Source organism: Gallus gallus, chromosome 5, assembly GCF_016699485.2.
Source record: "Gallus gallus isolate bGalGal1 chromosome 5, bGalGal1.mat.broiler.GRCg7b, whole genome shotgun sequence".
NCBI lineage: Eukaryota > Metazoa > Chordata > Aves > Galliformes > Phasianidae > Gallus > Gallus gallus.
This window is the reverse complement of record NC_052536.1, coordinates 1,783,189-1,806,510: the sequence shown is the minus strand read 5'-3', so window position 1 is coordinate 1,806,510 and position 23,322 is coordinate 1,783,189. Positions and strand designations below refer to the sequence as shown.

At 49.1% G+C, this 23,322-nt stretch overlaps 2 protein-coding genes and 1 long non-coding RNA gene across 9 annotated transcripts; 2 read left to right on the top strand and 1 right to left on the bottom strand.

The window, feature by feature from the left end:
* Window positions 1-48: 48 nt before the first annotated feature.
* Window positions 49-8,899, top strand: PSMD13 (proteasome 26S subunit, non-ATPase 13). Of its 2 annotated transcripts, XM_015286266.4 has the most exons (13): window positions 49-195; window positions 1,240-1,318; window positions 2,231-2,265; window positions 2,344-2,399; window positions 2,742-2,785; window positions 3,034-3,120; window positions 3,711-3,882; window positions 4,362-4,441; window positions 4,525-4,650; window positions 5,225-5,287; window positions 6,221-6,301; window positions 7,391-7,507; window positions 8,078-8,899. In XM_015286266.4, the coding sequence occupies exons 1-13, from the start codon at window positions 101-103 to the stop codon at window positions 8,171-8,173; spliced, it is 1,131 nt and encodes a 376-aa protein (XP_015141752.1). In that variant the 5' UTR covers window positions 49-100; the 3' UTR covers window positions 8,174-8,899. The 2 variants fall into 2 exon arrangements, with proteins under 2 accessions (XP_015141752.1, XP_040557450.1); XM_040701516.2 differs by lacking the exon at window positions 5,225-5,287.
* A 1,137-nt stretch (window positions 8,900-10,036) lies between these two features.
* Window positions 10,037-13,062, bottom strand: LOC101749471. Its single transcript, XR_212291.5, has 3 exons — window positions 12,856-13,062; window positions 11,147-11,453; window positions 10,037-10,220 (listed from the first exon to the last, which is right to left on the bottom strand). It is a non-coding gene; the product is annotated as an uncharacterized LOC101749471 (long non-coding RNA).
* On the top strand, window positions 12,736-23,281 carry PGGHG (protein-glucosylgalactosylhydroxylysine glucosidase). 6 transcript variants are annotated; one of them, XM_015286264.4, is made up of 14 exons: window positions 12,736-12,793; window positions 13,864-14,128; window positions 14,864-15,074; window positions 15,721-16,156; window positions 17,113-17,232; window positions 17,388-17,519; window positions 17,603-17,714; window positions 18,585-18,657; window positions 19,110-19,246; window positions 19,877-20,010; window positions 20,098-20,193; window positions 20,634-20,731; window positions 22,309-22,514; window positions 22,681-23,281. In XM_015286264.4, the coding sequence occupies exons 2-14, from the start codon at window positions 13,876-13,878 to the stop codon at window positions 22,743-22,745; spliced, it is 2,073 nt and encodes a 690-aa protein (XP_015141750.2). In that variant the 5' UTR covers window positions 12,736-12,793; window positions 13,864-13,875; the 3' UTR covers window positions 22,746-23,281. The 6 variants fall into 6 exon arrangements, with proteins under 6 accessions (XP_015141750.2, XP_015141751.2, NP_001384317.1 ...); XM_015286265.4 differs by having other exon boundaries at window positions 12,736-13,046; NM_001397388.1 differs by lacking the exon at window positions 12,736-12,793 and adding an exon at window positions 13,129-13,180.
* Window positions 23,282-23,322: the final 41 nt, after the last annotated feature.

Below are 23,322 nucleotides of genomic sequence, written 5' to 3'. Positions count from 1 at the left end.
CGGTGCCCAGCGTGCCCCGCGCCGCGCCGGAAGTGAGTGTGCATTTCCGGCGGGGGCGGCCCGGGGCTCGGCGTCGCTGCCTGCTGCGGTCGCCGCCGCCATGAAGGACGTGCCGGGCTTCCTGCAGCAGAGCCAGAGCGCGGGGCCGGGGCAGGCCGCCGTGTGGCACCGCCTGGAGGAGCTCTACAACAAGAAGTGAGCGCCGGGGGGGGCTCCGCGGGATCGCCTCGAGGTGGCTGCCGGGGTCCTCCCCGGGGTGCTGGGCTCCAGGCGGGGCTGGGGCTGTGGGGAGCGGGGGTAGCTCGGTCAGCGCTGCGCTAACGCGCGGGGGGACGGCGGAGAGTGCTTTCCGTGTTCCCCCCGGTGCTGCGGTCATTCGGCCGGGGAGTCCTGGTTCCGCGTGGTGGGGTCACCGCTGCGTCTCGTCTCTGCTTTGCCCTTGTCGTGGACTGAGCAGTGCCGAGCGTGAGCTGTAAGGCGCGGCCCGAACCGCGGGGCTGCTGTCAGCGTGAGCTCGCGGGATGCGAACTTGTGCGTGGCCCCGGGTGTTGCTGCGGGGGTAGAGTGAAAGCTGCACGTGGGGAAAAGCGTCTGGGGGTTATCTAACTGCGGCTGCTGAACGTGAGCCGGTAGCGTGCCCAAGTGGCCAAGGAGGCCAACGGCTTCCTGGCTTGTGCCTGGCCAGCGGGAGTAGGAGGTGATCATCCCCTTGTAGTCAGCTCTGTTGTGTCCACACCTTGAGTGCTGTGCTCACTGTTGGACCCCTCAATACCAGAAGGACATGGAGGCTCCAGAGTGTGTCCAGAGAAGGGCAGTGGAGCTGTGAGGGGTCTGGAGCACAAACCTTAGGAGTGGCTGAGAGAACTGGGATGGTCCAGTCTGGAGAAGAGGAGGCTCAGGGGAGACCTCATCACTCCTAACAACTACTTGACAGGAGGTTGTGGCAAGGTGGGGATTGGCCTCTTCTCCTGGGTAACAATGATAGAACTAGAGGTGACAGCGCCAAGTTGCACTGGGGAGGATCAGGTTGGAAACACTTCTTCCTGGAAAGAGCGGTGATGCAGTGGCATGGGCTGCCTAGAGAGGTGGTGCAGTCACTGTCCCTGGGGATGTTTGAGAACAATGGAGATGTGGCACTGAGGGATGTGGACATTGGATGTGATGGGGATGGGTTGGATTTGGACTTGACCTCAGAGATCTTTTCCAGTCTTCATAGTTCTATGATTCTGTGTTTTGCAGGCTCTGGCACCAGCTGACGCTGCAAGTTTTGGACTTTGTGCAGGACCCTTGCTTTGCCCAAGGAGATGGACTCATCAAGGTGAGATGCTCAGCTATCCCTTAGACTTTGTTTTCCTTTCTGTGACAAAGATCGGTGATGGTATTTTCCTGCTAACAAAACTAAGTGCTCTGTGAGTTATCTCAGGAGAACTACTGAACTAGAGAAACTTATCTGGGAGGAGTTTGTGAAGCAGATGAAAGTGTGTGGGATTTGGGTAGCTTTTTTGGAAGCGTGTAAAGATTAAATGTGCCATTGTAAGGAGCCTCAAATTAATGTTACTGTGATTTCATTCACTCCAGATTTTGGACAGGGGGTGTAGTGTATTTTTCTTTCCCTTTTGTAGCACGGTGGTTTACTGTTGGAAATACAGGATAGGCTGGATACAGCATATATAGTAGTTACAGAGCATTGTATACAGTAGCTCACCCATGCTCTGTCAAGTTCTTCCTTTGTGAAGATAGCTTACTCATATCCTCTGTGTGTTACAAGTAAGCGTTCCTTCATTCCCCACTTTCCCTTTCCTTTGTGTCTCTTTTAAAATTCGAGGTAATTGCTTCCTTGATGAAGAGCCACTAGTTTCTAGTTGTGGAATGTGTGGGAGGAAGTTGGAGAATGTGTGCAGGGAGTTTTGAAATGTTCAGGCCTGTGCTATTTGTGCATTGGTAATAGAAGGCAAGCACCAGGCTGGTCTGCGGAGAAGCATTGTGTTTCATTATCTGCTAGCTCATAAGGTTTGTGAATCACCTCTTGCAGGTGGGAGAATACTGAATGGATAGAATTATCCCAAAAAAGCGATTTTTGGATGCTGAATTTTGCATGACATAGCTCTTTCCTTTATTGGACACTCCCTACTTCACTGGAAGAATGAATGGGAATACAATGAAAAAGTGAATGTCATGGATAAAACAAAACATCTATTTTCCCTGACTGTTGATATCTTTGTACCCACAGCTTTATGAGAACTTCATCAGCGAGTTTGAACACAGGTGAGTTTATTTGCCTGGAAGTTTTTAGACAACCTACTGCTGACAAGCACTGCTCTGACAGTCAGTTCTTCGTTCTAGGGTGAATCCCCTGTCCCTGGTAGAGATCATTCTTCATGTAGTCAGGCAGATGACAGGTAAGTGACCTTACCCTTTGTTTACAGCATTTTTGAATAGTGGTGCCCATGAAACTAGGTAGTAGTAATAGCTAAATCTTCAGTGCTGAGCTATTGTCTTCCTCGTGTATGGAAAAGGGAAAGCACCAATGCTAGGTGCTTGAGTAATTAGTGCTGTGTAAGAGCAGCAGTACCATTGCTCAGCTGAGAAATCAGCTAATGTGCAGAAAGCCTGGCCCACAGAGAGTAGCACCTTTAGAAGTTTGGACAGTATGCTGTAGGAAAAAAGTTGTGAATTCAGGTAAAGGATTTACTCCTAGGTTAATTTAGTGGGATTCCTGAGGTTTTTTTTCTTTGTTGCAGATCCCACTGTGGCTCTTACATTTCTGGAAAAGACTCGAGAAAAGGTATTTTTGAGTTCACCCTTCCTAGTTGTTCACCTACATGAATGGTAACGTGTATTTCATATGCGAAACAGATGAAAAGACATCTGTCTATGTGTTGAGACCAGTGGTGGAGAATACCTACTCCTTAGAGCAAACACCTGTGTTTCAATGCTGCAACTTGTTAACAAATGAAGTATAACTGGGTTTAGGTTTCAAGAGCCTGCCTGACTGGAATGGAAACACTCAAGTATGGGTTTCTGTAACTGCAGGTAAAAAGCAGTGATGAAGCTGTCATTTTGTGTAAGACGGCCATTGGGGCACTGAAGCTGAACATTGGAGACCTGCAGGTGACAAAGGTGAGGTGGTAACTAGAGTTGTACAAGTGCTAAGATAGCTTGGAGCTCAGTGGTGCAGTCAGTAGTGGGTGTTCCTGTGTCTGTGCTTGTGTTGTGAATGAGATGGTCATAGGTTTGCAGCTCCTAGGACTTCCAGGAGGACCTGCAGTTCTGCTTCATGTCTTGTAGGCCATAAAAAATGCGGGTGTAGTGCTTACGGCCAATGAAGTTTCAGGAAGATTCTGAGAACCATCTTTCAAATTTTAGGGTTCTCCATGCAGTTCATCTTGAGCCTTTTGCCAGTTCAAACATTTTGAAGGATCGTGGTATTGAGTGTATATTAAGTATATATAGCTGAAGCTTGGGGTGTGTTTGTGTGTGTGTGTATGTTGTTTTTTTTTTTAACTTAATAATCTCGTAGAGGAAGAATGCCATTACTTTATTTTTAATACTGTGGTAGTGGCTTTGGCTGTGGTCTCACCTGCTCTTACTACTGAATGGATGTTACTTGCGGAACAGATATGATAACCCTTAATGGGAAACTGGAAGGGTAGGAGTGGATGTATATGAAGTGTACCTTTCTGTAACAAACAAGTTTTCCACTCTGCTAGGAGACCATTGAGGAGGTTGAGGAGATGCTGAACAATCTCCCTGGGGTGACTTCAGTTCATAGCCGCTTCTATGATCTCTCCAGCAAGTACTACCAGACGATTGGGAACCACGCCTCATACTATAAGGATGCTCTGCGGTTTCTGGGATGCATTGATGTTAAAGATCTGCCAGGTAACTCTTCCTTTGCTTAGCAAAGAGAGCCTCAACTTCTTCTCTGTTTTATCACTTCAGTCTAAATAAATGCACTGGTTTTCTCAGCTTTGTTTTGAGTGTATCATTGGCTTAGGACCTCCCTAGAGAGAGGGCAGGGAGGAGGGGTATAGCTAGGAAATATGTGAAGAATGAGTAGGATTCTGCTCCTAAGTGCATTGAGGTGATGGAGGCAGAGGATAGTGCTGCTACCAAGAGGGATAATTTGTTATAGTTCTCAAAATCTTAAGTATAGGTTTGAAAAACACCCTCTTTCTTTTTTTTTTTTTCTTTTACACTCCGTTGCTTGTTGCAGATTTCTGAATTTCAGGCATGGGAAAGGGCTGGGAATAATACAGACGGAAAAGAAAGTGAGGGAGAGGCTAATGGGACTTAGACTGCTGCTCCATGCAAATGTTTATTGACACTTTGGTCTGTTTGGGTTTTTTTTATTTCTACAGTATCAGAGCAGCAGGAGAGAGCCTTTACCCTGGGGCTGGCAGGGCTCTTGGGAGAAGGTGTTTATAACTTTGGAGAGCTGGTAAGGGATGCTACTTTCTTTCAGCTGTTGAGTACTAGGAGTTGATTTTATCCTTTTAACAGTGTTTTGCATATGTCCTACAGCTCATGCACCCTGTTCTGGAGTCCCTGAGAAGCACTGATCGGCAGTGGCTGATTGATACGCTTTATGCCTTCAACAGTGGTAATGTAGAGACATTTCAGGCTTTGAAGTCAGCATGGGGTCAGCAGGTGAGTGAGTGAATTGATACACTGCTTAAGTCCTAGGCTTGATATTTACAGAGGTCATCTAGGAGATTCTGTGATCTTAAGATTTCCTGACTCTTTGGGTATAATTTTAATCACAGAACTGTAATGCTCCTTTCATCTTGGTTTGTTTTGTCAGAGAATATAGGGACTACAAAGCTTAAGAGGCTTTATTGTGATCATGGTGAGAGGGCACTTGGACAGCATCTGCCTCTTTGCTCCCTTGTTCTCTCCCAGGTGATTGCAGACACCTGACTTCTGTAGTATTATGGACATGACAGTAGTTTGCAGGTTGACTTGTCTGCTTATGCAGTGCTGTGGCTTTTATTAGGAGGTTGCCTACCTTGTGGGGCACTGTGTTTAATTGTGTAGTTCTCAGGACTTGCTTTATGGAATCATTGCCAAGCAGTGGGTGGCTTGTAATGGCCTCGCTCTCATCCAAGGGGATTTATGAGGCACCATCAGTGGGTCTCTGTGTGACTTACTCCTGTGTGTAGCATGCTCCCCCAGCAGGGAAGAATAAGTAATAATGGACTTGATGTGTTTTACCCTCTCACAGCCAGATCTGGCTGCAAATGAAGCACTTCTGCTGCAGAAGATTCAACTGTTATGTCTTATGGAGGTGAGCTGCTGAGCTGAGAACTGTCATGTGGGAAATGTGGGAAATGGAAAGATGCTGCTCTGACTGCTTTTTGATGGGGATAGCATCAAAGTCAAGTGCTGCATTCTCTGCTGAGCAGATTCATTTGTATGACTTTGAGAAAGAAACTCTGGAGTGTAACTAGCTGGTTGACAGCAAGTTTTACCTCTAGGTGGTGCCAAGAAGCAAATATTGCTAGGGAAAAGCTTTATGCTGCTACTTGTTTGTGGTTTCAAGGATTCAAAGGTTTCTTTTTCAGGCAAGGTATGGAGGTGTAAAAGTAAGGAGCAAGCTTTGTACTTAAGGGCAGTATCTGAAATAACTTTTCAGATATGTTCTGGTGTAAGAAAGATCTCTAAAATGTGGTTAAAGTCTTAACCAACTTGCATCCTTTCCCTGGGAGGTAACTCAATGTTGAAAACATTTTTCTGTCACTTTAAGACTTTGGTTGTATTGTTAACAAATAGTGTTTGTATGTAAACCTCCATGGCTTTGGATCTGTTTTCAGAGTTGCATTATCTAAACCATAACGTGTGTTTATATATTTACGCGCACACATTCTCTGTGTGTGTGTTTTCCACTTCTAGTGTTCTCCTGGGAACTGCTTTTACCACCCATAGACATTGTCTATGTCAGGGGTTCAACTGACCTGCTTTATTTGGAGATTGTGGTGTTGGTGGGGAAATCTGCTCAGAGCAACAAGGCTTGTGGAGGAGTGAGGAATGCTACTTCTTTCTGCTGGCAGAAATAGAGTTTTCTTTGAAGTATTTTTGATTAAATATGAGAAATGAGTTAGTGTTTAGGTTGAGATCTCAGCAGGGCAGTGCAATGAAAAGCTGTGTGCTGTAGAGGGGGGGAAACAACACAAGAACATCTGTGGGGCCTTATTTTTTTGTTTTCTTCTCTTGAACTCAGATGACTTTCACCCGCCCCGCCAATCACAGACAGCTCACTTTTGAGGAGATTGCTAAGAGTGCCAAAGTCACTGTGAACGAGGTGAGTTCAGGGTTAGACCAATGTTTTGATGCTGAAGTTTTCAAGTTCTAAAACCTTCCTACTGGATCCACTCCCTCAGGCAGTCTTCAAGTGTGAATGTTCTCCCCTCTTCTTGTGTGTCTGGAGAACTGTTAGAAGAAATTGCTCCTGTCTGTTAATAAGTGGATCTGGAAGATTCTTAGGCATCTGTTCCAACCTGTTCTTGCAAGCAGACCTTTTGTTTACATTATTCAGGACTCTGTCAAGCTGTGTTGACTGTTTCCAGCAAGGAGGGATTTTGCCATGTCATTGGTGTTTAATTTTTCTCATTGTGAAGAACTTATTGTTTATCCAGCTAGAATTCTCTCTGAAGCAATTTTTGCCTTGTCTCCTCTCTTTTTACTGTGAGTCCTTGTGAGAATAGCACCTCCACGTTCTCTGTTGCTGTCTTTTAATAGCTGAAAGGTTGAAAGGCTATGATGAGGTTTCCCCTTCTTCCATCTAGGCTGAACAAATCCCAGCTTCTTCATATGCCAGGTTCTCTGCCTCCTTGTTTTGGTTGCTCAGGTGCAGGACTTCATGCTTGTTGTCACTGAGCTAAGAAGAATTGTGTAGTATGATCTATAGAGATCTGTTTTTATGGTGGCTCTTATTTCCAGCATCTTTACCTCTCCTACCACTTTGGTGTTATCTGCAAATTTGCAATCCTGCTAGTGTTAAAGAGTATTAATTAGTATTAGACCCAATGTCAACTCATGAGGAACTCTACTTATAATCAGCTGCCTGCTCAACTCTGAGACATTAATCCTGCCTTTGAGCTGTGGTCTCTCTGTATGCTACAGCTAGCTTGTTCAGCAAGGATGTGGTAAAAGTTCTTGTTGAATATCTTGCTAAAAGAAAGATGCAGCTCCTCACCCACTGTGCGAGTTGTTTTATTTAAAGGAAGATGAGTATCAGAGATGCTGCAGGCCTTGATCTTTACATTTTTTGCTTAAAAAAAAATAATAATTCACAGACTGGACCCATTAAAATGTTTTGTACATCTCTGGGGAAACGGGTGCTCCTCGGTTTTCTTTATTTTTTTTTCCCTTTTATTTTTTTTTTTTTAAGGTGGAACTGCTGGTGATGAAGGCTCTCTCAGTAGGCTTGGTAAAAGGCAGTATTGATGAAGTGGATAAGAGGGTGCACATGACGTGGGTGCAGCCACGTGTGTTGGATTTACAACAGGTAACAACCAGATGGAATGCTGTGGCAGTATTGATGTATTTTCTTGTGCCTTAGTTGACCTGGAAGCTGAAGTAAGGACTGCTAAATGTCACTGAGAATGGGTCTTTATTGGTTCTTGAAGGTGTGCAGGGAACTCAGAAGTATATCAGCTGTTCCTCCCCTGTTCACATTGCCTTTATCTCTTTCCTTGAGAATAGGTGCATCTCTATCTGTTTTGCAGTAACTGCTTATAAATCTGTTAGGAGATAGGCTGATAGAAACACTTTCCTTTGAAAAACCACCCAAACCACAAGAACACTTCAGTGAGGTGACTGTTTTCCAGGATGTGGACATCTTCGTGACTCCTTCAAACAGAAACGTGTGGAACAAAAAATGCTTGAGTTCCTGGGCTGTAGCTGGTGGTCTTGTCTCGGGAGGAGAGTATTTTAGGGTGGTAAAGACAGAAGGTGCTGAGTTTCTCAAGTTCGCTGTCGTAGCAAATGTTCTGAGAAGTTGGAGATCTCAAGCATTTTGCCCTTGATGGGTTTGTAGTGATGGGAGCAGTCAAGTCACTGTGGGTTTGTCTTCCAGATCAAAGGGATGAAAGATCGCCTGGAGTTCTGGTGCACAGATGTGAGAAGCATGGAGATGTTGGTGGAGCACCAAGCCCATGACATCCTGACATAGAGGACCTTGCACTATCCTGGGAGAGGAATTTCTACTGCTACTGATGCTAGCAGCACTCAGACCACTGACTCTGTACTGAATTATATTGAAGGGGGGTGGGTGGGCAGAGGGGAGAGCAGCTTTACGACGTGTGTTCAGAGGAGTAAGTGGCCTTTTGCTGTGTAACCCTTTGGTGCTTGGAGTCAAGATTTCCCTATGCGCTAACATTAGTGGCACTGGCCATGGGAGCTCCCATCCTGCTCTTGAACAAAGAGGTCAAAGGCTCCGTGGTGGCTGATTTATCAGTCCTGCTGTCAAACAACTGTGGGAGGATGTGATACTCGTTGCATGTTACAGGAGTGGAGGCTATTTGCCCGCTAAGGGGGTAGCAGAAGCTCCTCTATAAAATGTGCTAGAGAGGTGCCTGACCATTGTATGTGGTATTACTTAGTGGTGTTGGCCTTAGGAGGGCATGACCTTCCCTGGTACCCTCTCCCTCCCTGCCCTGCAGCAGCCTGAAGGCAGCTTTACCGAAATCATTTCTACTGCCCTCTTTCTCCACAGTCTCTCCTCTTCATTTGCAGTAGAGGGAGTGTTTACTCCATCAAAGGGTTTTTTCCAGGATTACCATTCAGTGGATTTGGTTTTATATACTTCTGGGGGTGGTTGTCTTTTACGAACACTTTGTGCTAAAGTGAATTGCAGCAGCATTGCTGGAATAAACTTCTCTGCCTTCCCTTTTCTGTAGTTCTGTAGTGCCTTCTTTTGCAGTTGGGTCTCTGGTCTGCTTACAAATACGCTTCTTTTAGAGTTTTGTATTTAAAAAACAAACAAACAGCAGCACAACCTTTTTCCCAGGGCAGTGCAGATTAAATTAGTTAGCAAATCACCAGCAGGGTAAGCATGTAATTCACTTAGTATGTAGAACTTTAGTACGTATGCACTTTATTTTCAAGTTGTTCTTCTTTCTGGGAAGCTGTGTGATGCCTTTTCACAAGGAAGTACTGCAAAGGCCTGAGGAAGGCCTGAGATGGCAGTGTGGTTTTGAGGTTTAGTTTGGTGTTGTTTTTGTTTTTAAACAACAACAGCTTTTAAAACTTCCCGATATTTAATTGTTTTACTCTACCGTTGCACATGTATTCATAAGGACAGAAGATAATTGTGCACATCAGGAGTGTGAACCGAGTTTGAAAGGGGGCTGTCCAAGTAATCATTTGGATGCACAGTACTTGATAATACCTGGTGGAATAGCAAGATTGGTAACAGTAGTTTTAAACTGAACAGAGCCGTGTTAGTGTAACTGGATACTTTTTTTTTTTAGGGTTTAAATTATTTGTTTTTTTTCTTTTAAGTGCTGCTGCCTATTCATCAATGGGTAGTTTTTGTTTCAGTGCTAACTCGATTGCTGCTGTGATTCAGGTGCCTTATGTGGCATTTTGATTCTCTGATGATTAAATAGCTGCATCACCAGTACAGAAATATTTATCCTTATGATGCTTTCTCAAGGTTGCTGTCTTGACTCCAGGTTTAGTGCCAGCAACTGGAAAAGGAATGTGGCTGATGCTACTCTGCTGTGTGGGTGCTAAGATGTCTTGGACAAAGAAGAATTAAGCTTTGAGAAAACAACAAAACCAAAACTGTTGAATCCTACGTCTGGTTGCATCCCACCCTTCTCCCTCTAATCAGTTTTGTTCCAAATTTCCTTTTGGTTCAGAGTGACTCAGTTCCCAATGCCTGCCACTTCCTTCCCCAGGCCATTGACTGTTACATTTTGCTCTGCCCTCATTAGCTCAGCTGTCAGATTGTGTGGCACCAGGAAAAGAGAACAAACCCATTCTCCTGCGATGGAGCACGTGGTCCAAGAAAAGCCAGCAGAGCCAGATATTTCATTCCAACATGAGATTTAATGAACGTGCTTAGACGGTTCTTCCCTGGATGAAGACCCGTTCTGTGACATCAGTTCTACTTCTCAGTGTGTTCTGCTCTTGTAGTGCTCCACATGGGCCAGGACCCAGGCTGCAGGCCCCAGCAGGCATGTGAACATCACCGTCATTGCGATGGCTTGCTCCTGCCAGCAGGAAAGGGAAGAGGGATTAGTGAGGATGTAGGGTTTCCAGGATGATTGCATACTGGTACAGTGTCTAATGCAATCTGTTGTGCTTCTCCTTGCTCCTTCTGGGCTCAGGTGAATGCCCTTTGGGGCTGTGGGAGGAAGTTTGTGTAAGCCCTGCAGCTTCCTCCAGCAGCAGTCCGTGCTGTCTGCTCTCTGAGTTGGTTCCTATTGCTCTTTCTCAGTCCTATGTTGGCTGGGGAATCAGAGCGACTGGTGGCTGTCAGTCAGCAGTGGGACCCAGGCCTGGGCTCACAGCACTGCTGAAGCAGCTGTGCCTGACTTTCAGATGACTTTGAGAAGGGAAGAGCGGGCTGCAGAGGTCTCTACTATTCTTGGCACGCCAGGGCAGTGCTTACCCCCTTGTGTTGTCCCTTTTATTTCTTTTCTTATTCACCTAAAAGAAGAGTCCAGGCTTGGGGAGCAGCTCTCTCTCCTGAGAGCAGCAGACCTTGGAAATGCAGATGGGGTAAACTTCCCAAACCAAGGCTGGGGGTGAGAACAGTCCAGGATTTCTGGCATAAGGTTCCTTCTTCCAACCTCCTTTCACCTGGCCCAGGAGGGCCCCTGCAGCTGCTGCTTGGGTGGGAGGTAATCCCCACCGCAGAAAGAAGGAATGGTGCCAGGACCCAGCCCTGCACTGACAGCAGCTCCCCCTGCCCTTGAGGACTACTGCTGTGGGAGCGAGTGCCCACAGAGTTGGTGGTCAGTGGGGTAACAGGGCATGGGGCTGCTCTGTACTGCTGGGGGACCACTGCCACCTTCTTCCCCAAACACACAAACCTTGCTTTATCTTCCCAAGAAAAATTCTGATCCATGACCCCAGCTACCTCCCTCTCCCATATCCCCTTGTTATTCCTCACAGCCCCCCACCAGCTACTTACAGCAGGAGAGACAGGGTGCTCGGGTGGCTTGGAGGTGACCCCGGCCCGGGGGACCCTCTGTGCCCGCAGCAGTGCAGACAGCAGCCGGGAACTCCTCTGCAAGCCCTGCATGGCGCTGACACACTGAGTGCCTTCTTGCTGGGCTGCAGCTGCGTGCCCTGTTGCTGTCACTACTGGGCACAGGGCCCAGGGCTCTCCTGAGAGCTGCAGGGACCTGTAAATGTCAGGGTCCTCCTAAAGGGCTCTGTTTTCATTCTATTCCTGGAATGTTTGCTTTTTTTTTTTTCTTCCTTCTTTTTTCCTCCACCTGCAGGGGGAAGAAATAGGGCACCACAGAGAGGTCTCTGTCTGGAGAGTAAACCTGTTTTTAGGGGGATTTTCTTTAATCCATACAATTGCAAAATACATCCTTGGAGTACATCCAAATCATGGCTTCTCTTTCTTCCCTTGGTGCTCCATGGGTGCACAGGCTCATACCCACACGCATGCAAGTGTTTGCATAGAATCTTGGAGGCCTTTTCCAACCTTAATAACTCTGTGCCTATCAAGTCCAGCCATCAACCCATCACCACCATGCCCTCTAAACCATGTTCCTAAATGGAATCATTAAGGTTGAAAGAGACCTCCCAGGTCACCAAGACCAACCATCAACCCATCTCTTCCATACCCGCTAAGCCACATCCAAGTGCCACAGTGTGGTATTGTTTGTCCTGCCAGTTGTGGACCACCAAAGCTGCCAGCTGAAGCTTTCTGCTTGCCCTGACCCTGCAGCAGAAGGGGCTGGAAGGCTCCAGCCTGGCTCTTGTCCCCATGGCGTGCAGAGGGAAAAGTCATGTCCTTTCCCTTTGACATGTCCCTGCTTTGCTGAATAACCCGGCTTTGTTCTCTCCTTACAAACAGCTCCATAGAAGGGCTGCCAGCAGTCATAGAGCTGGGAGTGCTGCTTTGCTCTCTGTGGTCCTCTTCACAGCTCCCAAAACTCTGTGGTGCAGATGGGGTTGGGGTTGGGTGCCGCACTGAGGGTTTGCTTCCTGAACACCGGTGGCAGCTTTGAGTCAGGTATTGGCTTTCGATGGATTTGCAGCCCATGGAACAGCTGTGCAGTATTTACTCCATCAGCACAGGATTGATAATCCTCTTGGAGCAGCAGCCCAGAGGCAGGGGGTTGCTAGGAGAGGCCCAGCATCTGGCTGCTGTACTCTCCGTGTCACCGCTCATCCACAAGGAACCGACCTTAGATCTTTCTGCTCAATGAGGTTTGTTTGTCCCTATGAGTGCCACATGGGCTGTGCTCTCCCTCTTCTCGTTTGATGGAGTGCAAACACACATCTGCAGAGAAGTGCTCACCTCTCTTTGCTGAAGGAGATGATAAGGGATGAGTTTGGGGCACTGCAGCCTGTCTATACCAGCACTCAGGGGCCGGGAATTGGAATCGGGGTGAGAAGCCCTCCTGTACTCTGCCTGTTTGTGGGGTTTAAACAACACATGGAGGAACGGGGATGGATGGTGCCTGTGCCTTTATCACACTGCAAGTCAGGGTGGGGGCCTCCAGCACTGGAAAAAAACTGCAATGCTAGCACAAGTTCAAAGACCGGAAACTTATAAAGCAGTAAAGCTGAGTGATAAAGCCTGACTTTTCAGCAGCAGGTAAGAAAGAGGGTCACAGCATGGTCATAGACAAAGGGTGGCTCTTGTCAGTGATTGCTTACGTGGACGCTCCCTCAGGGAGTGTTGCTGTGGCTCTCTGCCAGAACAGAACTGTTGCTGCATTTCCTGGATAGCATTTACCCGACCACTTCTCTCTTTCGGTTCCTCCTCGCGTAGCGCACAGCCCCGTGCTGGGTGCAGCTTCTCTGAGCAAATACCCATGTTCCAGGATTGAGGTGGTTTTATTTTGCTGGTAAGGACGGTGGGGTTTAAAAAAAAAAAAAAAAAAAAAAAAAAAGTACTTTTCCTCTTCCTCTCTGTGCCGAGCAACTTCCGCTGTTCCCCCGCATAGGGCCCCGCGGCAGCGGCTTTCACCCGAAACGCAAGGCAAGGCCTCATCCACACCCCCACACCCTTCGTCCCCCCGGCAGGCAGGGGAAGGCTTTCCTCGCCATCCCACCTCCTGACACCAGCGAACTGACCCTGCGAGCTTTGGGGCACAGCCAGCCCATGTCCCAGCTCTGCTGGCTGAGCCCATCCATGCCCCACCTCTGTGGTTTTTATTGCAGTGCTGAGTACCCACCAGGTGTTGGTTACAAGGTGCTGTTTGTATGTGCGTGGACACGTACCCCAAAATTCGTTAAACATAAAGCTCCTGCCCCAATAACAGCTGGGCTGGAGATGGAAGAGTGAAGTGTAGGAGTAGTGTGAGGATAAAGGATAAACGAATGCTTAATAATGCTGGGAGGAAGATGGCCGTGTGATGGGATGCGTTGGGAGAAATTGGTGAGAACCCAGCCTGGAGAGGGCAACAGAAGAGGGGAAAAACTGGAAAAGCAACGAAAGAAATGAGCATGAGAGGTTCGGGTAAGGTAGGCAAGCCATCTGGAGATGTCTGCAGCTTCACAAAGGGAAATGAGCTTGTGTGGAGCAGACCCACCTGAGGCACTGGGAGGAAGGCTGGGATGGAGGAAAGCCATGGGGTGGAGGCTCTGCTGGAAACCATTGGCATCCCTCTGTCCAACCCACCTCTGATTTTTTGTTGTTTTCTTTTTCCTTTCGTTTTGCAGCTCTGGCTGGTGATGGCTGATGGCCAGGAGGACCCCGCTGTGTTCACCTCCACTTGCTTGCCCTCAGACTCACGGCTCCTTGCCACGGTGACCAATGCTTACCTGGGCACACGTGTGTACCGCAACATCCTCCATGTCAGTGGGGTGTACAATGGGGCGGCGGGGGACACGCACCGTGCTGACATCCCCAGCCCGGTCAATGTGAGGATGACAGTGCCCGATGGGGATGTGCCTGTTGAGACCTTCACCTTGAACACGCGGACAGGTAAAGAGCAATGCGTGAGCAGGATATATCTCTTTCTGTTGTTAAAAGACATTTGGTCAATAAACTCAATAGTTCATGAAGAAATTGGATGAATTGTACCCTAAACTTCATTGACTCTCATGGGCGTCCAACTGCATCGTTCAGGTGCAGGCATTTGTTTTGTAGACATCTAGTGATTGTGTTACCTGAACTCCATTACGTGTTTTTAACAGAGCTAGAAACTGATATGGCACTGTGTTTGCTCTTGTCTTTGGACAGCAGCCAGCTCTGATCCTCACAGAACACTGGGAAGCGTAATTGGGAGGATGCTAAGGAGGGTGTTTTTGCTCATCCTTCTGGGAGTGCTCATTTTGCAGATTTCAGGGCTGAGCTGTACGGGATACTAAGAAATCTCTAAGTAATGCAGTGGACGCCTTACTGTCCCACGTTATTCTTCTAATTTGGTGTTGGAGCAAGCGGAGAATAAGAGCTAGCAAATTTGAGACCATATCCCAACCCCTGCTGGAGCTAAGCTCAGCAAATGCTGGTCGATCATGAAGCTTAGTAAAATAATTTATAGCACAGATCACTCCTTATCAGCTTGGTCAGATTAAGGGTGCTAACAGTATTGCCCAGTCAAGTTTGGATCTGGACCTGGGAAAGACATTTCCATTGCCAATGGGAACTGGTAGAATTGGGAGGCTAAGGCAGAACGTCAGGACCCAGTGGTTAAAAAGGCTCTTGCTGCACTTACAGGAACCTTCAGCCATAAGCTCGAGTCATCCAGTTATACAGCCACGCACCAGATCTATGCTCACCATTCCCTCGTCCACCTGATGGCCTTCAGCATCACCATCCGGCGATCAGCTGGCACCAGCCAGCCCATCACCGTGCAGCTCCAGGCTCCTTTTGTGCCAAAGAGCCAGGACTTGGACCTGCAGCAAGGACCAGACTTCCAGGGAGCACAGTGAGTGTGGGCCGTGGGCACAAGGGCTTAGCTCTGAGCGAGTCCTTCCTAGGCTTTAGCATGTTGCTTTGCTCTCAGATGGGGGACAAATTGAAAATATACAGCTAGGGCTAGACTGAAATGGTAACTATCATTGAGGTTTGTGCACATCTGCTTCTTTCTGGCAGGCAGGGCAAAACGAATTAAATATAGAAACAGTTTTTATTAGTTGCGACTCTGAAATCACTACTTACACTTAGATGTAAAATGGCATCAGAGACCACAGAGACTACATGTGGTTACAAAGAAATGAGTTTGAGGAAGATAGTGAGCTTGCAGGAGACGACCTCTGAACATGGCTTCCGTGAGGGAGCTGTAATCAGTCTGTCATCTGATGGCAACAGGGGAAAGATACTCAGACGCTGGGGGCACTTCAACCTGCACGGCTGCCCTGCAGAGCTGTGGGTGCCCCATCCCTGGAGATGCCCAAAGCCAGGCTAGACAGGGCCCTGGGCAGCCTGAGCTGGTGGGGGGCACCCAGCTCATAGCAGGTTTGGGGCTGGGGGGGCTTTGAGGTCACTTCCACCCCAACCATTCTGTGTGGTTCTATGTGCACGGTACCATGTGCTTTGCTCTCCCCTTCCCCATTCCTCGCCATCTCCTGCAGTTACATCTACGGGCAGACGCTGGTTCCTGAGGTGGAGGGGGGACCCCAGCCCACCGTGCACATGCTCTGGACTCCTGTCCCACAAGCTGTCACCTTGCATGAGGAGGAGCAGGAACGACGCTGGGAGTTCCTGACGGCTGTGGCTGAGAGTGAGGAGGAGGCCAAGAGGAGCTACAGCGAAGGGCTGGCACGCATGGCCGCTGGCTCCCTGCACTCCTCTCATACCCGTGCCTGGGCTGCTCTGTGGAGAGGGTGCTGTGTGGACCTGGAAGGCCCACTGCCTTTGAGACAGGCCCTCTATGGGTGTCTCTATTACCTGCTGAGTGCCATCCCCCCCCAAGGTACACCGGGATTCCACTTTCACGGCATCAGCCCTGGTGGCTTGTCCAATGGCACACGGGGCGAGGACTACTGGGGACACGTCTTCTGGGATCAGGTGGGTTGAGGCAGTGCTCGTGTTTGCCTGGGGGCTGTGAGAAGCAACTGGGGTAGAGAGGCTCACCATGGGACTTCTGGCCTTACTGGCAATGTTTGGCAGTGGTCTCTTGTAGAAGAGCATCCTTCTTCTTCTTTGGAAACACCTACCGAGGCACATCTCTGTCCATGGAGCCCCTGATCCCTTTGTCGACCTAAAATCTGAAGCACAGGTTGGGTTGCTCACACAAGAGAGGCCAATGCAAAGGCATCTTCAGCAACCATTTTAGAATAAGGTCACCAAGTTTTAGCTTTTTTAAATGAATTGACAACTGCCCGCCTCCTCCCAGTGTCGGTGGCAGCAGTGAGCCCTGTTGTGCCTGAACTACTGCAAGAACAGAAATGTTTTTCCTGCTATGGGCCCATTCTGCTTTTCAAGTTAAGTTTGGTGTGTACTCAATAAACAAGTTGGTCTGGGTGGCTTTTCCCCAGCAAGAGGCTTGGGTTTGCTCTCAGAGCAGCCACACCAAATGAGGAAGGTGGCTGCAGTTGAATATTTCTTGTGTGATGTGAGCAGGAAGGGCAGCTGGATGGTGCTGAGACTCCTACCTAGTCTGGTCTTTCAATGGGCAAGGACTTTTCAGTCCTGTGGACCTCGTTGGCTTTTTTCCTGGCAATGTGTGGTTTTGACCCATAAGATCCTCCGGCCTCCCCTCTCTAGCATGGCAGGAGATCCTGCTGGGCTTATCCTAGTGAGATACCGGGGAGGTGACTGGAAAGGAATTGAAAGTATGCACCTGGATGCATCTGTGAGGGCAGAAACAGTCCCTCATGCATTGGATGCATCTGACAGCAACTTTAAGTAGCGGCATGGTCACGGTCATGGCATTCAGCACTGGGGGTAGACTTGAACAGGCAGGAGCGTTTGGCTGCCCTGTCAACCCATCTTACCACTTCGCTTTCCCTGCATGTTTCCAGGACACCTGGATATTCCCAAACATCCTGCTGTTTTATCCCGAAGCCGCCCGAGCCATCTTGGAGTACCGGATTCGCACTCTGGAAGGAGCTCTACTCAATGCGCAGGAGCAAGGCTACGAGGTGGGGACGGAGATGTGGGGCTGCACATCACCCAGAAGGATAGTCAGGCTTTCCTTGAGCCAGGGGCTGTGAGCTAGGTTTTGCCTGAAGGTGGTAGACCAGGATGATCGTTTCAAGATGTGCTCAGTTGCTCCATGGATGTCTTCTCCCAACAGGGTGCCAAGTTCCCATGGGAGAGCGCAGCTACTGGCCGGGAGGTCTGTCCTGAGGACATTTATGGAGCCCAAGAAATTCACATCACCGGGGATGTTCTGATGGCCTTTGAGCAGTATTATCATACCACGCAGGTAAGGGGAGTATCTGTCACGGTTTAGACGCAGTTGAATCTCCCTCATGCTGCCTGTCTTTCTCTGGCTTTGGCTCCTTCCAGGACCAGAAGCTGTTCAGGACAGATGGAGGCTGGGAGCTGGTGAGTGCCGTGGCTCAGTACTGGTGCAGCAGGATGGTGTGGAGTGAGGAGGAGCGATGCTATCACATCCGAGGTACTTCTGAATGGAAGGACTTGAGCTTGGAGCTAGGGAAGGACGCACAGTTAATGACTTAAATGTCGCATTGCCTGAAATGAGGGAGATGCCCGCAGGATGAGGTATCTGCTGCCTGATGGTCTGCCCTTTCTCAGCTAAATCATACAATATCCAGGCTTATGAAGGACCACAAGGATCATTGAGTCCATTGAGCTTTGTCAGCGGCGATCAATAGTGAGAACGCTTGGGCAGCACGTCCCCCTCTGCCCAGTGGTTGTAGAGAACCCACACCCACACTGTTCCAAAGAAAGTAAAGAGGTGAGGATGAGCATACTAAAGTTATCAAAGCCAGGAGTGCATTTTGGAAAAAAATGGACCCCAGACAATCAGAGAATCATAGAATGGTCGGGTTGGAAGGAGCCTTAAAGATCATTGAGCTCCACCCCCAGCCTTGGACTGGTTGCCCCCTAGCAGGTCAGGCTGCCCAGGGCTCTTGGTCTGGCCTTAGGCTCTTCCAGGGATGAGGCACCCACAGCATCTGGGCACTTCTATGTTAATGAAGCCAAATTCCCATTCGTGGGAGGGATGGCCACCTCAGGGATTTTGTTAAGAACTGAACCCACGGTGGGGCCTGTGGGAGCAGAACACCCAACATTGTCTTAGCTCAGAAGTAGGAGCTAGTTTTGTTTGAAAGGACTGTTCTTTCAACAGGATACACTTCTGAGTCAGACCTTGTGTATCAAAAATACCAACGCTTTTCCCACCACACCAGTCAACATGGGTAGGCACTGCTACAATGGAGGAGTTTCTGTTCTTGTGCCACTCCCCTGAGACACACCTTGGGTGTGCTGCAGAGTGAAGTGTCCCCTTCCTCTTCCCTTCCTCCAGGTGTCATGCCCCCAGATGAGTATCACTACCAGGTTGATAACTCTGCTTACACCAACGCCGTGGCACAGCGGAGGTAATGCGCATGCTTTATTGAGGCTCTGGCCCACCTCTCTTCTCATCTGCCTAGCAGGAGGAGGAGGCAGCAAGTACCTTTCTTCTCTCTCCGTACCTCTGTCCAAGCTGGTCTCCTCTGCCTTCCCCTGCATCAGTGGAAAGTAGTAGGTGTTCCCATGATGACACATCTGATGTCTCAGGTGTCTACGTTAGACAGAGAGGAACTTCCCTTCTCAGCAGTGCTTATCTCCCTGCAGCATGTGGCATGTCTGAGTAATCAGTCATTTGGAGACTCCAAGTCCCAACAACGAAAGTTATTACCCTAAAATTAGACTTTGATCCCACGTTCTTTCTAGGAAACTGCTTCTTCGCAATGCTCACTCTTCTCTTCCCTTCTTCCCCTTCCTCTCTCTCCAAGGGGTCCCAGCCACCCAGGCATGACATGAAGCGCTGTTCCTCGCTTCTTTTCAGCTTAAATTTTGCAGCCAGTGTTGCTAGGGACTTCTTCATCCCTGTGCCAGAGGAGTGGGTGGAATGTGCGAAGAAAGTCAAAGTGCCTTTTGATGCGGTGCGGAAATATCACCCTGAGTATGACGGTTACAGTCCAGGTGAGCTGAGGACCGAGCAGTCCAGAAGTCTGCCTCTTTCTTTTCAAGCCTGCAAGAGAGGAAGGATGGGCTGAGACAAAACCCTTGAGCATTGGCTCTCTCAGTGCAGCATTTATATTGCCAGTACCCGATTTGCAGGTACTGGCAATATAAATATAAAAAAACCCGATTTGCAGAGTGTTATTTTCTGCCTTTTGGTGGATCCTTTCTCATTATAGGACTCATCTAATCAAGAATTTGGGGTACAAAGAGGATAGGAAGAGGCCTAGAGAGTTTGAGAAGCTGGGCTGCGGGCATTGTGGTGGCTATGAATCCGGTGCTGACGGTTAGGTTTATCTTTCCAAGGTCAAGTGCTGCATATTAAACGTCCTGTAACCTCTGTTTACTGGAAGTCTGATACCAGAGGAAGAGCACGCCCAACTTATTGCCCCTTTCCTCTGTGTCGTTTGCCTTTAGCAAGGCAGTGTTGAGCTGTCCTCCAGCTCTTCAGAAGGGAATTACACCACTTTCCCACTGTGGTGTGGATTTTATTGGCCTAAGTTTACGATTCTATGTCAGATCCGTTCTCTTTATGAGCTAATTATTTGCAGCGGGCACGTGGTCTGGATGAGTTTTGATCCCTTCTCTCAGGTGAGCCTGTGAAACAAGCTGATGTTGTCCTGCTGGGCTTCCCTCTGATGCACCCCATGCACCCTGAAGTGCGGAGGAATGACCTGGTGATGTACGAGCCGGTCACCGAGCTGAGCGGGCCGGCCATGACCTGGGTAAGGGGAGCTCACCCACAACACGGTCCTTCCTATCTGAGTCACTCCATAACGGTGGGCGCTGACCCACTCTGCTCTCTCCTGCAGAGCATGTTTGCGGTGGGCTGGCTGGAGCTGAAGGAGACCCAGAGAGCACAGGGCCTACTGAACAAGTGTTTCAGCAACATCACTGAGCCCTTCAAGGTCAGCTGCTTCCCTGTGGCCAGTGCCTCTTGGTTCTGTCTTGTCTGCTCCCCAGCAGGCCCTGTCTCACTGAGAGCACTTGCGGTCCCTTGGTTATTGGGTTATTGTATTGAGCTAGGTGGTTGCTCGCTCCATCTCCTCTGCATGCTTCCAAAAGGCTGCCAGGAGCCATCTTCTTCCAGTCAAGCAGCGCAAAGCCAAAGTTTGTTATCATGGTCATCCCAGGCTGCCCTCCGCCTGTGGGAGGTACAGAAGGGATGGGGATGTGGGACTTGGAGACCCATCAGAGCCCAGCTACCACCTCATTCCATGACGAGCAGCAGGATTTGATCATTGCAACGCCCCAGATATATGACAGCAACAAACACATGTAACTGTGTGAAGAGTCCCAACGTAACTGCTGACATTTTTCTTTTTGTTTACTCTTCTCCCTGGAACAGATCTGGGTGGAGAACTCGGATGGGTCAGGAGCTGTGAACTTCTTGACAGGAATGGGCGGATTCTTGCAGGCTGTCCTCTTTGGTTACACAGGGTTCAGGTGAGACCCATGTTGCGTCCCATTTAATTTCTATGCAACTATCAGTGGCTGGAAAAGTCAGCATTCCTGTTGCTTGTGAAAAAGAAAGGCACCTGCAGCAACTAGTGCAGAGCATCTGCACCCTGCTCTGAATGAATTGCACCGTTAATGGGTGAACTGGGGGTACTGGGGTTGGCCACTGGTGTTCCTTTTGCATGGTAACACCCAGCAGTTGTGGATGTCACTGCGGGGACAGTTTGTGATGCTGCTGAAGACAGCAGGAAACCAGGGAAGACTATTTGCCGTTCTCACGCCAAAAGGCCAAAAATAAGATCTGTACAAGAGGGGAAATGTCCTGCTGAGCCCCAGGAGCTGTGTGAGCAGGAAGCTGGTGTGCTGCTCGGATAATTTCAGGCCCTTGCCTCAGCTCTGGAGCGGCTGGGTGGTTTCAGCCCTGAAGCTGTAGCCACTGGAGTGTATTCTTAGAGTTTAATTGAGGATGGGTCAGGCTGAAGAGCCTTCTGGTTGCCAGCAAAACCTCTTCGCCCTAACGATGTGTTTTTATACTAGCTGAAAGCCTCAATCTCAGCTTGTGCACAGCTCAGTGCCTTCAGAATACGCTGCGTGCATCCCTGTGCACAGCCCACAGGGTAGGGACTGGGAGAAAGGATTCCTCTTGGCTACTTAAAGCTCTTCAGCCCAACCGCCATGGAGCCGAGAGCAGATATTTGCTGTTAGCTTTGCTGGTTTGTTTGTTCTTGGTTTGACTGGGTCTTGCTGAAGCTGAATGTGCATCCCAAAGCCCCCAGCTGCAAACATCGTGGTGCTTTCCTGAGCTATTTGGGTGTTCTGTTGCTGGATTTTAGTACATGGCCCAGAGCCCACACTCGCGCTTTGTGCGGCTGCATTTCAGTGGTGATTGCAGCCAGCTCTGCCGCCCACTGCTTGTTCCTGCACTCCTTCCCTTCCCCATCCCAGTGCAGGGCATTCCTGACACTCTGCCAGAAGAGCTGCTGCTAAGGCATCACCGTAAGGTGAAAAAACATGGGGGATTGTGTGTGTGTGTGTGTGTGGTTTTTTTTGAAATCCAACCTCGAGACCCTAAATTGAGGAACAGAAACACCTTAGAGCACTGGGTTGGGGGGTGACAACTCAAGTAGCCTTTCAACAGATGCTTGAACACCCCATCCCGGTGGCCTTGGGCACCCTGGTCTGGTGCCGAATTTAATCATTGGCAATCCTGTCTGCAGCAGGGGGGTTGGAACTAGAGGGCCCTTCCAACCCAACCATTCCATGGTTCTATGATCTTCAAGGTCCCTTCCAACCCAACCACTCCATTGTTCTATGGTTTTTAAGGTCCCTTCCAATCCAACCACTCCATGTTTCTATGGTCTTTAACCCTTCCAACCCAACCATTCTATGGTTCTGTGATTAGTAGGTGTGTTTGGAATTTGCCTGGACATCTTTAGGATACACCTAGGACTTCTTCTGCCTAAAAAAATATAAGGAGTCATGGGAGAGGGCCCTGGAATACTTCAGGGTGTGCTTACTCCATACAGCTGTTAGCAAAGCAGAGCTGACTTACCCTGCCTTTCCAGGATCACAAAGACCAACCTCCGCTTTGACCCTGCATTTCCCAGTGATGTCAGCAAGCTGGAAGTCACTGGCGTCTCCTACTTGGGCAGCAAGCTGAAGTTCAGCATCACCAAGGAGAAGATGAGGATTGCAGTGACTAAGTGTCCCCTTCACCCTCCCCTGGAGGCAGTGCTGGAGGAGTCTGGGCAGCGCTTTCCTCTTCATGAAGGTGCGACCTCTACCAGGGCTAAATCTGCACTGACCTTGAGGTTATCAAGCAGCACTTCCTGCTTTGCAGCTATTTAAGAACTCTTTGCTTGGGCACATTTCCTAAAAATTAAGGCAATATGGAGAGAAGCCAACCCTGTGTCTCACACGCGTTGTTTCGGTTCCAGGGCAGAGCATCTCCTTCCCCACAGCAGCTGGATGCATCCAGAAGGCCCCCAGCGAAGGACTTTGAACCTCACGGGTCTGGGTTTTGCATGATGGGCATCAAACCCACCCGTCCTGATGCGCGGACATCCTGCACCATCCCCTTCTTGGATATGAATGTGCTGAGGCTGCCAAGGGAACGCCCTGCTCTGTTAATTGTGAGTGCGAGCATTGCTTCTGCTGCAGGACTCACAGCACTGGGAAGTGGGAGGAGCACAAACAAAGCCAAGTGCCTGAAAGTGATTAACTCAGATGCGTTTCCTAAACATCCCCCATTTGTTTATTCATGAAAGATCTCCATTTCTACAGCAGCCTCCAGATGCGCAGAGCTCTGTGTTCAGCCCTGGATGCCCCGCTCCACTCCTCCTGCTCTCAAGTTTTATAGGGCTTTGGAGGCAGTGTGGACAACAGCAAGGCTGAAGCTGGGTGTTATTCTGGCCCTGTGGGTTCAGGGCTGCATTCCCCAGCCTCACGCGTTGGTTCGAGCAAGGGGAAGGAAGGGTGCTCCCTGCTCTGCTCTGTAAGCCAATTCCAGGAGTTTATAAAAAGCCCTGTGGCTGCTCAGCATGTGGGATTACTTAGGGGAGGCGACATGGCGGGTCCTC

What these genes read in the sequence shown, in the direction of transcription:
- PSMD13 (XM_015286266.4), top strand. Translation starts at nt 101, where the DNA reads ATGAAGGACGTGCCGGGCTTCCTGCAGCAGAGCCAGAGCGCGGGGCCG. An exon ending in TGGAAAAGACTCGAGAAAAG is followed by an intron (nt 2,786 to 3,033) that starts GTATTTTTGAGT and finishes CTGTAACTGCAG; the next exon opens with GTAAAAAGCAGTGATGAAGC. An exon ending in TTTATAACTTTGGAGAGCTG is followed by an intron (nt 4,442 to 4,524) that starts GTAAGGGATGCT and finishes TATGTCCTACAG; the next exon opens with CTCATGCACCCTGTTCTGGA.
- PGGHG (XM_015286264.4), top strand. Translation starts at nt 13,876, where the DNA reads ATGGCTGATGGCCAGGAGGACCCCGCTGTGTTCACCTCCACTTGCTTG. An exon ending in AACGCCGTGGCACAGCGGAG is followed by an intron (nt 18,658 to 19,109) that starts GTAATGCGCATG and finishes GCTTCTTTTCAG; the next exon opens with CTTAAATTTTGCAGCCAGTG. An exon ending in GCGCTTTCCTCTTCATGAAG is followed by an intron (nt 22,515 to 22,680) that starts GTGCGACCTCTA and finishes TTTCGGTTCCAG; the next exon opens with GGCAGAGCATCTCCTTCCCC.